Below are 17,117 nucleotides of genomic sequence, written 5' to 3'. Positions count from 1 at the left end.
GAGATTCTATTTCCGCCTAAAATTATTCTGGTTAACAAAAAAAATCGAAGAAGAGTAAGATCGTTGATCTCCTCCCTTTCTCTTATCGCATGTGCACGTAACTCTGCCATATAAAAATCACTTTCTAGGTATTAATTCACAAAAAATCACTTCGATTCTATAGTTTCAATAACATTTCAAACTTTTAGCCTAAACTTTAATCCAGTAAATCGACACAGTCAAATAATAAATTCAATATGCACTTTTACAATTAGTATTGTGGTATCTGTGCATTATATAATAATTAAATTAAATAATTGCTTGCTTTTATGCAAAAATAATTTTCAGTCGCAATAGAAAAATTCAGATTAGGATATGGACAAGTTTTTAGAAATATATTAGTAAGCAAAAATTATTTCTCAATAAATGGTACAATAATTAGAATTAAAAATATTTTACATATAAATATTGAAAATTCTAATATCTCACCTGTTGCTGTTGAGTGGCTACCATCGTCTGATGATGCAAGGGCGTCATCGTTTCTTGGTCGATGGTCACGATGCCTACCGTTGCTTCCACTCCATGTCCATTAGTCATAGGTTGTACATGCACTGGCTGCACATGCGTCGTCTGCTGCTGCACGTGTGTAGTTTGCTGCTGTACGTGCTGGGTGGTAGTCTGTTGCACATGAGGCACCGACTGCTGGTGGGCGGAAGGGGGTGGATTTCTTTCCCCGGACAAAAGAGGCAGCGTCTCTTCACTGCCGCTCTGCGAAGAGTCGGGCGGCGTCATATGCTGTCTCTGGGTTGATAGGATTTGCATTTCCCACATTTGTTCCTGTCGTATGTCGTCGTTGTAGTCCTGAAATAAAATAATTTAAAATATAGTAATTTATGTAGTCTAGACAATAAAAACATCTAAATTTAATTTGTATGTAGTTATATGTAGTATGTCTCTTAGAAATAGGCACTAAAACGTCAGTCTATACCTCCACTGAACAGATACTTAGCATCCCTAGTATTAACATTACATAGAATTTAGAGTTAGTTTTATTTTATTTCTACATAATATATTCATAAGTTCAAATACAGTACAAGAGAATATCACTGATAGCTGTTACAAAATATTTGTTAAAAAGGTTTACCTATTATCATTTGTCGTGAACGATAAACTATTAATTGGAACCAGATAGGGGGTGACTCATCACAATGATTGTATTTTTTTATATTTATGTTTAAAATAATTTGTTTTCTAATTCTTTGTTGTTATCTGCCAAATGCATTACAACAAGGTGGATCTGTAGCAACTAAAAAATTAAATAAGATATACTTTACCTAAACTAAATAAATATTTAAAATATTAATAATATCCCAAAAATATACGCACAATGTATGTTGTCATAAAAATACTTTCATTGCTACTTTTGTAATTACTGCATATGCTTCATTTTACAATTCACATTATTATGACAATAAACAAGTTAGAAAGACGCTAAATGTAATAGTATTGCATATAAATTATTAAATAATTCAAAGTAATATAAAAATATATAGGTTTGAGTTAGGTGTTTTAAAGATTATCGGATGGCTTACTACATCTCAAGTTTCATAGTAAGCGTGTTAAGAGCATTTATGAATAAAACAAAGCGTGAGAAGAACGGTCAGGATATTATTTATTAAGTCCAATATTGTGTGTCGTACAAGGTCGTAACTGCCTTGGGGAGAATATAAAAACATTTTTTTATTATTTGTCCCTTTAGAAGTATGTGTTGGGCTTTGCGTTGGCGTCAGCGTATTATTGCATATTTTTGGGGTCTCTCGAAAGAAGAAAATAAAAATAAAACATATATTACTGGAAGTAATCTAAGGATTATAAACGGTCCAAGAGTTTATATAACTATTGAACAACTTATTATAATTTAATAATTTTTTAAATTCATATTCCCCAATGAGAACTCAACACTATACAAAAATATTGATTTAGGTATAAAGTGTAGTTAAAATAAATTCTATAAAATTCAAGCATGAAAGTTTATTATTATAAATCAAAAAATATAATAAATATCTTAGTTAAATTCAAAATCGTTTAAGTTATTTTGAACTAAATACTCGGGGGCGTTTCTTTGAAAAACTTCATTAGTCCAGTTTAATCTGTACCATTAAAACAAGGTAGAAAACTTATAGAGCATCGTTCGTTAATAAAACGTAAACTTTGCCTTAACTGGCTTAATTAAATAATTTGATTAGCAAAATACTGGCGTGATTAAATTTTAATAACACAATTTATCTGATGCGCAATTTGCGATATTGCATTAGTTAAATAATTTAGGTAAATTCATTCGCTTAAATATTATAATTACTATTTTAATATATTAAATTATACAAAATAATATACATTATTTATGTTAGCTTTATTTTAAATAATGGAAATTAAGTTATTTTTAATGCGGGTCGCGTTTTCATGTTGTTGTATCTTGTTCCGTCAAAACTTTTCCCCCTAAATTTTATGAATTGTCTATGTTTACGAATGTTTTTAAATGTTTTACAAGCGCTACATTTTTCACCGCTGCATAAGAAAAGGTAGGTCTGTGCCAGATGTTTTAAAATATGCATGCTTTCTTGGGAAGTCATTCATCAACAATTGAGAAAAATAAAACAATGTAGTGTAAAGGATGGGATCACACAAAGGTCCTCGTTACATAAATAACAAGCAAGAGTTCTCTGGTGCATTGACAGAATATTTCTTTGTTGCGAAATGGTCAAGGGAAACAATATATCACGGAAAGACAAAAAGCACCGTAAAGTCACAATATTCCCGTAGCACAATTCCACCTTGAAGGTGTTTATTAAGCAAATCTCACTTTCTATAGCAAGTGAAACGGTTGGCTGGATGATAGCCGCATGATTGTGATTTGTCAGCAAGCTTTGCAGCTTTGCTCCCATGAGAAGAGGGCAGACGCCGGAAAACACCGCAGATTTAGACGCGAAGATACGGCCTGAGACTCCCGAGCACGATCATTGCAGCAAAAGGAACTGACCTCCAGACACTGCCACCTACAAGACCCATGAGGATCTTCCACGGACACCATCCCTGCGCCAGATTCTCCACAAATGCTCAGAGATAAACGCCCATTATAGTAACTAACAATATATGTAATATAAAGTGATGAATTATTACTAATTTCTACCTGCATCTTACTGGCTGCGAAGTCACACCCCTTAAGGTTACCAATCCTTAAAGTTTAATGGTAAACTAAATCGTTGTATATATGTATTCTAATTTTTCCATGTTTTTTATTTCTTTAAAAATGAAAAGTCATGTTTTCACTAAGCAATTTTCTTGAGAAATTTCAATAAATAAATTAATGTATGTAATAAATAATATTTGCTTAATATTAAAAATATATACAATATACTATTAAAGATATTTTTATTTTAACTTTTGGAATATTTAAGCATGTAAATTAAATTATTCAAAATAATTAATTTGTAAAGTAGTAAAATAATATCTTTTATCAAAACATATCAGTAGGTATAACATTACACATTAATATTGAAATAACTTTTTTAAAAGCACATATCATCTAAACTGAAATTAGATATCTGTTTTTTTTTTGTTGTCAGGAAATATTCGGTGGAAATAACAACTGAAAAGCCTCCATAAATTTTTGCAATCTGCCGATTATAAAACGAAGCGCTTTCTTATGGATTATGTAGTTCTTAGATTAACAAAACAAATATAAGGCCGATAAGAATGGTTAAAAAAAATATAAACAATTTTTTGCCATTCAAAAAAATTCTGTAAATGCTTCCAAGAATGCAAGCGTATTTTCTAGCCCTATTCAAATTCAATGATTGTAAGACATTTAAAATTTTTGTACAAATTTATTTTGTCTCTATGAAAATATTCTGGAATTCTCGATTTTAGCATTTCCTCTAGAAATTCTAAAAAAAATCACAAGAATATAAAATCAACTACAAGGTGTTATGATTCCAATCATAAAAAAAAAATAAAAAAGTAAAACTTTTATTTAAAAAATAATTTCAAGCAAGTCCAATTAAATTAAAATAAAATAAAAATTATGTGTATTCAAATGACGAAATTTTGAAAAACACTAATTGACCAAAAATTTACATTGTAACATGTATTTTAGAATTATTAAGATTACTTTGTAATTTGATTTCACTATAACCAGTTCAATATTTCTATTTTTTTTGCTTATATTTAATCATATTATATAATGATGTTAGATTTAAAATGTTTTAGTTATTTGTAAATAAAATTTTAGATACATTTATAATAAACCTTTCTAAAATGTAATATTTGTGAAAAATAAACTTAGAGCCAGATATAACAATAAAAACTATCGAGACCAAAAAATATATCACTAAAACTTGCCAGTGAAAATTTTCAACAAAAATTATATGTAATATTGCTTGTAGAAAACCATTATATATTTATACACGTTTATTTGCTCTTAAATGATTGTGTCATCACACAATCGTTTTATTAACATTATATTAGTTTCTCAGTATCTTGAAGTTTTGCAGTATTTAACCTTTAATGAGAAATATACAATACGATATAGAAATTCACGTAATATAAGGTTCATTCCGACTACAGTTTAAGTTGAAATACAAATAAAAGACAAAATACATTCCAAAGTTTGATTTGGATATTTGTATTCTTAAGCCTATAGTATATTTTAGTCAATTTAACAGTTTAAACACACAAAAGGTTTAAACACACAAAATATTTTCGATAATATTTTTAGAAAAAAAATGCCTTTATCATATAAATATATTATATTTTACAGATAATTTAACAAACTTTTGTAAGAACATATTGATTTTATAAACATTAATTAATATTAAATAATGGACCTTTTTATATATATTTTTAGTGACACTATAACACTAAATATAGTGTACGATATATAAATGATCAACATCCAAGATCTTTACGATTTTTGCGACATACAGTTCATAATATTGGTGCAGCCGGATTAGATTTTTTATTACATGGGTCTCATAATCATTTTCCATTGATCCGGCTTAATTGCGATATTTTACTACGCAGTCCCTCCCGAAAGATCTGGACCTCACGTTTTGCGGCCCAAATACCCCTCAAATCGACAATGGCCCGTGGCAGTTTAACAGCGATGGTAAGCCGAGCAAATCCCCGGGGATTAAAAAGGTCGTTTTTATAGGAGGACATTGCGTGTAGGTACCTACCCTCATATCGAAGGATAATGCTACACCAATAGGGTAGGCAAAAAAATACCCAAAAATATTTCCGAGGTGGGATTTGCAATATGCTCCACGCCGTTTTGCTTTGAATGGCTCATATGAATAACGAGCTAGGCAAGGGATAAAGTTAAAGAAAGGGGTTAATTTAAGGCATGTTCCCATGATGATTGATTGTGAAAGTAGGTAAAAATAGCATGTTTCAAACTAAGATTGATTGAGCATCACTGGCTGCGCAAGTTACCTAATATAATCAAGACGACAAGCCTTAAATAAAGGTTTCGGAATTCTAACCCTAAGGGATGTGACTTTGCAGCCAGTAAGACGCAGGTGAAAACTAGTGAGAATTTTATTAGATTATATTACATATTTCGACAGACTATGATGGCTGAAATCGTTATTCTCCGAGCAGTGGTGGAGAAGCAGATTGAGAGACGACGTTAGTGGAAGATCACTAAAGTTCAGGATGGTGTGGCAGTGACAATATATCGCAGTCCCTCTCAGAATGTGAGCGTCCATGACCGTAAGAGCCGAATCTGCCTGGTCTTCATTGGCGATCAGCCTTATGTATTTAGCTGCAAAGCTTGCTGACCAATCACTCCAGCCAATCGTTACACTTAAACAACGAAATATGTATATACCTTTAGAAAGTGACATTTGCTTGATGGTCATCTCTGATGTTGAATTGTGCAACGGGAATGTTGTAGCCTTACAGTGTTTTTTGTCTTCCGGTGATATATTGTTTCCCGTGGCCGTTTCGTAACAAAGACCTATTTATTCAAAGCACCGGAGAATCCTTGCGTGTTCTTTATAAGAACCACTTTATTTTCTAGTCGTAACGAGGGCCTTTGTGTGATCCCACTATTGTCTAGTTTATCCTTATTGATGAATAATCACTTTTAGTCAGAGTTTCAAGAATAGGACCCCCCGCAATGCCATGCACTTACAATATCCGACTTGGACATACGACCAATATGTAATAAATATTAATCATATAAAGCATCTATACTATTCGTCATTAAATAAGCTATTTATAAATTACTACATGATTAGAAGCAAACTCTATCTATATGTTAAAAAGGAGTTTTTATCAATTTTATACTATTTGAGAGCGTATGGTGATGATTAGATTATAATACCTGAATAAAGTGAGCACTGATTATATTGTATTTAAACACGTTTAGCAAGAATGAATGGTTAAAATCGTAGCATCCCCAGTGACAATGCACCGGCTTACACCGCAGCACGCACGATTTTTTTATGTCTAACTTTTGCGATGTTTCCTTATTTATGCACTTGTGCTTAAGTAAATTTGCCGTGTTATATAAAGTAAAAAACAATCACAAGGAATGAACTTTTGGTCCATTAAAGAGGCAATTATGTTGCACAACGGGATCATTCCGTTGGTTCCTAAGTATACTTATTACTACTTAGTTTTAATGAATAAAACTGTGTATAACCTTGACCAAAATAGTAAGGCAAATTAATAAAGGTCTTAAGGTTTGAGTGCAATACGTATACCTAATAGCTTAGGATTTTTTTCATGATATATAATTTATTTTAAGCACGTTTTAAATATAATAAATTCAATTGTAACTATAATTAGCCTACTATTAATTTTTTTTTCATTTGATTAACATAATTTTGAAGCAAAGCTTAAACTTTGATATAGGTTTTTTGCTTTTACAATGACCAAAAATTTTATTTGTTAGGTTTTACATCCATTTCCGTAACAAACACAATATTGTAATAAGTTCTTAAAATAATATAAAATTAATCAAAAAAAATTAAATATAATTCACACCTGGATAATCGAGAGTACACTGTATTTGGTCGATTTAACTCAATACTTTTAGTGTCAATAATCTTAATATTTTACAGATTTTTTTTTATGTTTAGGAATAATTTTAATTTAATACTCACTGGAACTAGGAACCGTCTAACTTCAGCCAAGGCGTATGCTATGCGCGCATGCGCTTCTGCGGGCGTAGCAAATGCGCTAATTTCCACGTGCAAATCTTCGGAAAGGTGCGAAAACTTTGGATCTCCGCTCGTGCGAAGTTCCTCCTCCTGGAAGTCAAAGGAAGGTTGCTGATGTGCTTTTGAGCAATTTTTAAGAGATAACAAACTGCATAGTAGATTTGTACCTTTTGTCTGTCTTTCATTGAGCCTCTGCCTAAAACAGCCATCTTGCACATTGTGTCTTCTTGAAGTCTTTTTAGTGAGTTGCCTTTGGGTCCTAGTAGCTTTCCTACGAAGTTGAACTGTAACAAGATAAAAACACTAATTAAAAACCTGTCATTAACATATTTTTGAAACAAAAAATTGTCAAGTAATATTAATTGAGTAGTATTCGTTTGAATAATTTATATTTTATTAAAATATATAGAGCAAGGGTGGGAAAATATTTTGGCTGCCGGGCCATATTAAAAAATTGCCTATTTTATAAGTTAGGAGGGCTATTTTATAAATATTTAAACACAATTATTTATTGTGCAAAAAGAATTAAAAAAAAAAATATTATCATCGGATATTTCCCCCAAGATACATTTATCATATAACACAAAACAACAAGATTAATTAAAAACTGTACAAAATACTGTAACATAAAATAAGATATTTTTTTTACATAATACATATTAATCCTTTTAGCAAAACGTACAATTCCAAATAAAATAAAAGGCATTTAAAATATGAATATTTACATATATAATATAAACATATGCATAGAAATTAAAATTTTTAATAAGATTCATTTTTAACTAAACCAAAAAATGATCAAAATTAAAATTTAAAGACAATTAATTTTTTTAGAACGTACAATTTTCATATAGTGAAAAACATAAAAAGTGAAAGAAAAAAATTATCAATATACATAATAATCGTTACAACAACATAATACAATTGTTAATAAAAGCATAATACAACTTATTGAAAGAATGATATTTACATTCATTTTTCATTAGACCGAAAAAACAACACCAGAATTACCTAATTCTTATGAATATCCCATTATTATACTGCGCGACACATAACAAATAAATACGTAACGTAAATAAAATTTTAAACAAAAGAAAAATTATTCGTTTAAAAAAATTATAATAAAAGTTTGTAATATGTATGCAAATGTAACTAATAAAAAGGTTTATATTCACTTAAAATATATATACGTAATTTGGATTTTTTTAATTAAAAAAATCAAGTGATTTTTTTTAAAAAAAAGAGAGCGATATAAATAAGCAACTAATATAGATATTAGTTGCTTATTTATATCGTCATCAATGCACACAATTCTACGTGTTATTGTCCGTCCATTTTGTAATTGGGTTTTAATACTCGGACATACAATCTTTTATTTTTTAAATTACAAGCTTGGCCATAATAATGACACACCCCCAAAAATCGTAAAAATATAAATAAAATACCTCCTAAGCTTGTTTAAAGTGCTTATATAAACTCTATTTTTATTATTTAGTAGGACCATCCTTAGCTATAATTACAGCTGTAACCATTTTTGGCATCCTGTCAGCTAATGACTTGCGGGTGGACAAAAACAATTTTCTGCATTCCATCTGAAATTTTTCTCGCAGCTCAATTTTGGGTTTGCAATTGTGTTTGGCAACCTCTTCTTTTAATTTTTCCAATAAATTCTCTATACAATTTAAGCTGTAAGGCATTCTAAAAGCAGCAATCACTTTAATCCACTTTAATGTAGGAATCCATTAAAGTGAATTCCATAAATATTACTATTCTTAGTTCCCTCGCAAGTATACAGGCTTCCTATCCCTGCTGCTGCCATGCAACCTCAGAACACAACGCTTCCGCCACAACATTTTACTTTGGGTAGTACGCAATCAGTTAAATATTCTTCTCCGACTCTTTGTCGCACGTTTACTACACCAGGGGTCGCAAAAACTTGAAAAAATGTTAAAACATGTATGAATATTCTAAAAAATAATGTTTTTTTAAAACTCAAGTGCACTTGTAAAGAGTTACACATCATTTTAAGGGGTGCCCCATTATAATGGCCAATGCAGTATATGAGGAATTACATAACTCGCTTTTGTGGTATCTTCTTGTATATATTTTGATAAGACATGATAACAAACATTTTTTAAAGGGCTTAGAATTTCGGCGCGAGCCGGATCCGGCCCGCGCGCCCCCATTTACCCAGGCCTAGCTATAGAGTAATGTCATTCGACATTACCCTATACATTTGTTTTGGCTAATTTATCATAATCGCAACGCATTAAAATTAAAAAAAAAAGTGAGATGGGTACAACATATTTGATTTGCAGCTTATCAATTGTGGAGAGGAGTTAAATTAACATGTCTAGTTCAAGAACCGAACAGCTGCACTGGACACGGAACAAATTAATATTTGAAATTATACCAACTCCACCACAACCCCTCAGGCACTAGCAACCACAAATCCAGGCTTAGGCGAGTGAACGATTGTTCCCGGGGTCCAGTCGCGACCTCGATCGATAAATATCTGCGGTTTTCCTACCAGGTATATATCTGGCGATATGCTTTATCTCACCGCCACAGTGACAAAGGATAAGTTCGATACAAGAATTTTATTTCAGAACAATCTGGATTTCATTTATCCTCGAATGGAACCGGAGGGATGAAGACACTGTGAGTTCAGGCTTATGCGGACAAAGCGTTCGAAAAACAAAATATTATTTTTAAGCTTATATATGTATTTTATGATGAAAGATAGGGCTGCGTAGTTAGATTTAAATATATTTTGATAATTTAGGCCTTGTTACTTTTAAATCAATCATTTTAACATAACAGTAGACTCGCTAATATTTTCTCTACAATTTTAAGCTCACCCAATCAAGCTCACGACAAGATGGCGTCATATCGCCGATTCAGAACAACGATGCTTTGATTTTAGGAAAAAATCACAGTCGTTTCAGATTGTTAAACTTCCTTTACGAATTACTAACACGCGTCGTTGGTCGCGACACGCGCCTGTCATGACTACCAGGAAATGCTTTTGACAGGGGATCATTCACGGACTGAATCCCGCAACGAGCTTTCCGTAATTTCCTCGAAAATTGTGTATAATGTACAACATTTTTTATATGTAGCGTACAATGTAATGACGCGTGTAACGCTGAACACAGGGATTTGATTGAAGATGATTAAAAGCGTGTTTAAAACTCAGATATGCTCATGGTTCAGGGGTAACCAAAATGTCAACTGTGAAAATTACACTGAGTAACGACATAACTAAAAATTAATGTGGTTTAAAGATAACAAAAATTAACAAGCAAATATATAAAGTATGGAATATGTAAGCTGTAATTTTTTACGCTAATATTTTATTTATGGCAAGATTTAATTGATGTACGCAGTAGTAATACTCTTGTCATAAATATGTTTTGAGATTTAGCTCTTTAAGTTTACGTGTCTTAACCCTTTGAGTGGCATTGCCGTACATGTACGGCAGTCTATCTTTCACTGTTTTAAGACACCCTAGATTGTTACATATTTATATATATAACTAAAGAAATAATAAATAAAAAACATTGCATTTATAAAAATTTTTTTTTTTATATTTGATTCAATATAAATGATTTTTATAGAAAATAATACTAATAAATTAAAAAGTACGTAAATGAATATAGCAAAATATATGTTATATTAATTTTATAAAAAAATATTGAGAGCCTTTGAATTGATATAAAAAAATAATTCACAAAAGCCGAAAAATATATTAAAAATATGAAAAAAAAATTACCGAAATTTAAATTGGGTCTACAATAATATTGGAATAATTGCTCAAATAATAATTTATAATATCTAGAATAAAATTTGACAAAAAAATTATATTCAAATAATTTGTATACTTGACCAATTGACTGATGCCGCTCCTAAATCTACGGTTATTTATATGCCAATATTTTGTTTCGAAATTCGAGACAATGAGACACTTTATCTTACCAAAAAATGCTTTTACGTTTTCCAAAATCATTTTCGAATAGAATTTCGGTTGTGTCTAATATGACCGAAATTCACAAAATTCGTCCGTTGCATGAAATAAAATGTTTATTATCGTTTAACGAATATCTCAAAAATAGGTGTGCGTCGCAAATTTTTGTGCACTTCATGTTACATTTTTGTATTTGTTGTTTCAAGACGCAAAAAAATATTTTAGGAAAATCAATAATTCAATCAATGTTAATTTATTTTTATATATAAAAATCTGCCCAAAACAAACGTCGAAGCGGATCCAATTTTAATGTATATATTAGCCATTGTATATATAACAAATTCGATAAAATTATGTATATAAAATGTTCTATCAATTTTTCTAAATTAATTCAATCGTATAATAGTTAATCTGAATTCTGGTAATTTAAAAAAGTTAAGATAATTACTCTGATACAAAAGTATGTAAAATAAAAAAATAAGCATTTTTTGACGCCCCCACTAATCAGTAATTTGCACAGAATTGAAAAGAAAAATTAAAGTAATTATTGAATAACTTAAATAATTATTATTAATTAATAATTATGTTTTAATTAAATAATATTCTATAGAAAATGAATTGTTTTTTTGCACTAATTGATTGAATAAATTATTATCGGTAAAAACCAATAAATAAATTACGAGCATATTCGAATATTTATTTTTTAGTCAATACTTGAATATTTAAGAACCCTACTGCAGAAGTTTCGGAGGTGGTTTTTTTCTGGATTCTGGATGTCGATTTGGACCAGTGAATGTAAAGAGAGAAGCGGCGGCTACTGCGATCTTCGCTGATCTGAAGTTGGGTGGGCTTCCTATTGGTTTTAGTTAAATTTGGAGTGCTTTTAAAAGCATATGGTTAAAACTAAAAGTGTGCACGTCAGTAGTGTCGGAAAAAATCTCTAATAGAAAATGTCTAAGGGGAAGTCCTTAAGCAGAGTGTCTAAAGGGAAGTGATTTTAGTACTTATATTCATGGCCCCCTTCATACAAGATTTCAATTTGTCGGTCTCTTTTTTCGAGTTTTCTCTTCTCAAGGCATCAAATATTTTTATCATTGCGATTTAAGCTGTTAATAGGTTTCACATTGCTATGTTACATTCGAACGAAAAAAACATTTTTTCTTGCACAGTCAAAAAAAAAAGCAAAGTCAAACTGGCTTATTTTATAATTTATTTGAGTTAGTCCTCCAATGCAATTTATTTGATGCTCCTGAGAATGTAGTTTAGATTTAAAAAAAATCTACGTAAATCTGTGTTAGAATCCGTCATAAATAAATAATAATACGTTGCTGACTAATAATGTACCCAAAAAACCTAGGTTCGAATTCTATATAGACCTAAGTGTTTCTCAATTTATATCGTGTTTGCGAGATCTGAATTAGTGATTATTATATAATTATAATTCCGTTCGTTAATCGCAGATAAAGTTAATCTAGATTTTCCTAATGTCACGGATAAATATCGTAATGAATAATTAAAATCGAGTAGATCGTACACATTAGATATTGAATAATGAGCCAATTTAGCTCATGGAGTATATATAAATATGTATATATATATACTTTTTAATATTTCGATAAAGATTGAGAATCGCTATTTTTTATTAAAAAAAATAAAAATAATATAGTTATAACATGCAATTTTTCTTGAAAGCTTTTAGTACAGTTTAGAAGTATTTAAATGACAAAAAAATATTTATGATATTAAGTCTTATATTTGCATGGGTAATTAGGAATCAGATAAGAAAAAACCGCTCAGCTTGAAAAAAGGCAGATTGAAAAAATGTATGGGGGACTTTCCACAGAATTATGTACACCATAAAATTTGCCTGTCGATGAACTAAAATTTAATTTTTTCTATAATCCAAAGATGTTTTTAATCTTTAATTTGTTCGAAATATGAAAAATGTAAATAAGAAACAGCTGTTATTGACAATTTTATTTACAATTTAGGTATAAATATGAGAGCAAAATATTCTATTGTAGTAGATCGATCTGTTCTGATACTTTTTAGTTTGTACTTTTTAACCATTATTCTCTTAAACTGTATTATTTTAATGACATACACTATAAATTTCTTATTTATAATTTTTTTTCTAGAATTATCGAGAAAATCGATAAGTGAAAATTTTTATTTATCGAAAAATCAAAAACATCATGAAAGCAAAATTCCTACTAATATAAATACACACATGTTATTACAAAGGTGTTTATTAAGATTAACTTAATTAGTCAAATAAACTCAAACATACACTCATTTGAGCAATGTCGAAAAATAACCCAATAAAAAACCTTTTCACTCAAATGACTAATCTATTTTGAGCTCCCAACTTTATGAATTACTACAGCATTCAACATTGACGCCTGACACTGAGACCGAATTTACATCTTAATATTGCAAAAAAAAAAACCAACAGGCGTCACATTGTCTGACAAAGTCACACAAATATAATTTATTTTACATTATGTGATTCTTTAACAATTTATATTTTCTTCAAAGATTATAACTACTAATTTGTAAGACAATGTTAATTAAGTATTTGTGTTTTATTAAGAATTAATTGTAAGTAAAATATCTAAATTATTGACGCTGCATAGCTAGTTCTATTTCAACATTTAATTAAAAGAAAATTGGCAGTTTAGAGTAATATAAAATTAAAATATATTTATCTGGATAAGAAAAGGACTTTCACTCATTTTTTATAATTTAAAATTTAAGCGACAATTCTATCACATTTAACCTAATCATAATATCATTTCCATTTCAATTTGCGATGAATTTTAGCAGCAGTTTCATCAAAATAAAACAAAGCCTGAATATACCTTTTTACACTTCGAGACTAAAGCTTTAAAAACACACTTATATTTTAAATAGGCTTGTATCTATACTTCTTGATTTTATTATAACGTAATATTAAAATATATTTGTTATTATTTAAGAAGTGGGACATCATAAAATGCATACCATTTTAAATATACATCAAGCAATTAGATCTGTTCGAATCAAATTTAGATGTTGTATTAATTAAAATAAGCAATCATAAATTCAAAGCAGTGTTTAACTTGAAACCTAACAAAACATCTAGGACTTTTAGTGACCGCTTCACTATTTTTCTACGTATTGTTGTGTATTGATGGCTTCAACTTTAACAGAGAGTTTATTTTCTAAAGCAGACGCCATCGCTTAAAAGTTTTCTACGTACTTGTGTTTTAGCACATTGTATTTATGTTAGATGTCGCGATACGAGTAAGCTTTTTCACGTGCATGTTAAAATGAGTTTTGAAGCTTTGCGGTAATCAATAGCACCAGAACATCGCGCCATATCACAAATCAATGAAACTAATGTCGAATAGTTGTCGGATTGTTTCAACATTGCCATAAATCGACTACATGTTCGTTGGTATATGTATGTTTTGTCGTTCGTTTTCAATCGTAAATATCCAGTAGGGGTTGACATATATTGATGTACGTGTCAGGACGATTCGGCGCAATATAATATTTATATAAAACCATATATCTTCTGGTGGCTTTCCGTCCATCGGCCCTTTTTATTTTTGTCTATAAACTGTGAAAAGGAAGCGACCATTGAATATTTCACTGGCGTCCCTTCTTCGACTCCTGTCCAAAATCTTCGATAATAATAAATGTGTGGAATGGGTATTTTTTTGTGCTAAACTCAACGAATGATTTAGACGTGACAGTTGATCATTTTTGGATCAAGCGGTAACTAAATAATTGTAAGGTGAAGTTCAACGCAATAGATTACTTCATGTTACTCTCAAATTAGTTGCATATTATTAAATCATCAAATCTTTTAGAGACTCGTGCCAAAATAAACACAGCGAGCTGTAAAAGAGCAGTAATAAATCTGCAGCGATTCCTATGACAAATTGCCGAAAATATGAAAAACTCGTAAAATAATAATAAGAAGGTCGAGATTTTTCAGAATATTTTGCTGTCGAGTAAAGACGTTATAAAGCGCCATTATCAATCGACGTCTAACGAAAATTATATTTATTGTTAAAAAAAGTTGGCAAATGCTCTTTGATGAAGATAATTTTCAGTTTTCAGTCGGACGTTAAAATATTTACAACAACGTAATTTTTCAATGGTAAATGTTAGAAAAATACGTTCTGTTATTTTAATTTTAATTAAGATATTTCAACTTGTATGTTTCTAAAAAGGTCAAATTGATTTAACCTAAATTAAATATAATATATATATTATTATATTTTTTCAAAATTGTATGCCTAGTAATACAAAAAAACATTAATTAGATTGTTACGATTTAGTATAATTAAAAATATAAGGAGCTTGTATTATATATAATAATTATTTAATTAAGATTAAAAATATTAATTTTAATAAAAGAATACATTTTAATAAAAAATGTTATATGCTTTCCTGTGGATACCTGAGTACTTCTTTTGTTATATATGTTGGTGCGAATCTATACTGGACATACCGATATTAATAAAAAATTGGGCCGCAAAATTTACAATAGCAGAATTTATATTAAAAAAAATATCAGAAAGTACGTTCGCTAAGAACATTTGTAAAGTAATAGGTAATTCATTATGCTTCCACTTCACTCTCCGAAAGTAGGCGACAGTTGGCCAAGGACGGGAAATATAATGTGAAAATTCGGGCTTACTTCGGTCGAGCTCGGTTGTCCCCGCGCTAAAATCTCTCGCAAGTTCTCCGAGGTCACCGCGAACGGGAGGTAAACTGGGGGTAATTTTGGTCGAGGCGGCCGACTTCGTCGCCTCCAAAAATTCCCTCGCTTTCCGAAAGTAATACCCGAAGACGCTTCGAGCGCGAGCGGCGAGATACTTCCCCTTTCGCTCTCTCGCGTGACGAGAGAGAGAGATAGAGATGGTTTATCGCAAACTGAGATAGAACGATTCAATTTTAATATGGGCGTCTTCACGATCGCGCCACTGTTTGGTATTTTTGCCCGATCTGGACGGCCAAAATTATTTCACCACTTTAGTTGATTCCATAAGTGCTCTTAGTCAAATATATAATATTATAAGTGCTAAAAAATACAATTATTTAAAGTATTTCTTTAATTGTAGGCCCGAGGAATAGGAATTCCGTGTTGAACGGTCGTGCGAATTTCGCCGCGTAGCGTAAAAAAAAAAATTGTATATGTTTTTTATTAAGAAAAAGTATTTGACTAGCATTTTATCATACTCGGTATCGTTTTTTTAAATATGTATATATTTAGTCATTCCAAACAAATTTTTATTTTATTTCATTAGTACGCGATCCACAATTTGACGTTTACTGATTTTACCACGGTAACCATATTATTAAAAAATTACAATCATTACAAAACTGTATTTTAAATTTGACGTTAACATTTCTTTAATTGTAGGCCCGAGGAAGAGGAATTCCGTGTTTAACTGCCGTGCGTAGCGTAATAAAAAAATTTAGCCGCGTAGCGTAAAAAAAAAAATTGTATATGTCACAAATTTGCTGTTTTATATTAAGAAAAAGTATTTGACTAGCATTTTATCATACCCGGTATCGTTTTTTTTTTAAATATGTGTATATTTGGTGATTCTGAACAAATTTTTAGGTCGTAACTTTCGCGACTAAGCCCCGTCCCATTTTTAAGAATAATACATTTTTAAGGTATGCAATGTGTTAAAAACCGCAAAAATCCGCAGTCAATTTTGCATGTATCATAAAGAGAAAGACCTAAGCTATATATTGTATATAAAATCTCAATTCAGCAAATTGACTTTCCATACTTTTCCTTAAAAAATAATAGAAATTATTCATTAGTTGCACACTTGAACGTTTCCTGTTTATTATTTATTAGTGACAGTGAAGCCTCGATTCAACATAAAATGTCTTATTTACTAACATTGATCTATTCCGGTGCATTGCAATCATCC

At 30.3% G+C, this 17,117-nt stretch overlaps 1 protein-coding gene across 8 annotated transcripts in view; it reads right to left on the bottom strand.

The window, feature by feature from the left end:
• LOC148231685 (uncharacterized) overlaps window positions 1-17,117 on the bottom strand; it is a 534,843-nt gene that overhangs the window by 49,811 nt on the left and 467,915 nt on the right. For all 8 annotated transcript variants that reach the window (XM_088193447.1, XM_088193445.1, XM_088193440.1 and 5 more), the window contains 3 exons: window positions 7,373-7,489; window positions 7,149-7,295; window positions 469-840 (listed from right to left, as the gene is read on the bottom strand). In XM_088193447.1, coding sequence (XP_088049573.1) covers window positions 469-840; window positions 7,149-7,295; window positions 7,373-7,489 — 636 coding nt within the window. The remainder of the gene's footprint in view (window positions 1-468; window positions 841-7,148; window positions 7,296-7,372; window positions 7,490-17,117) is intronic.

This window comes from Plectrocnemia conspersa, unplaced genomic scaffold, assembly GCF_051122295.1.
Source record: "Plectrocnemia conspersa isolate PC_06_02 unplaced genomic scaffold, ASM5112229v1 ptg000009l, whole genome shotgun sequence".
Classification (NCBI taxonomy): domain Eukaryota; kingdom Metazoa; phylum Arthropoda; class Insecta; order Trichoptera; family Polycentropodidae; genus Plectrocnemia; species Plectrocnemia conspersa.
The sequence above is the reverse complement of the archived record's forward strand: the minus strand, read 5'-3'. Positions and strand labels throughout refer to the sequence as shown.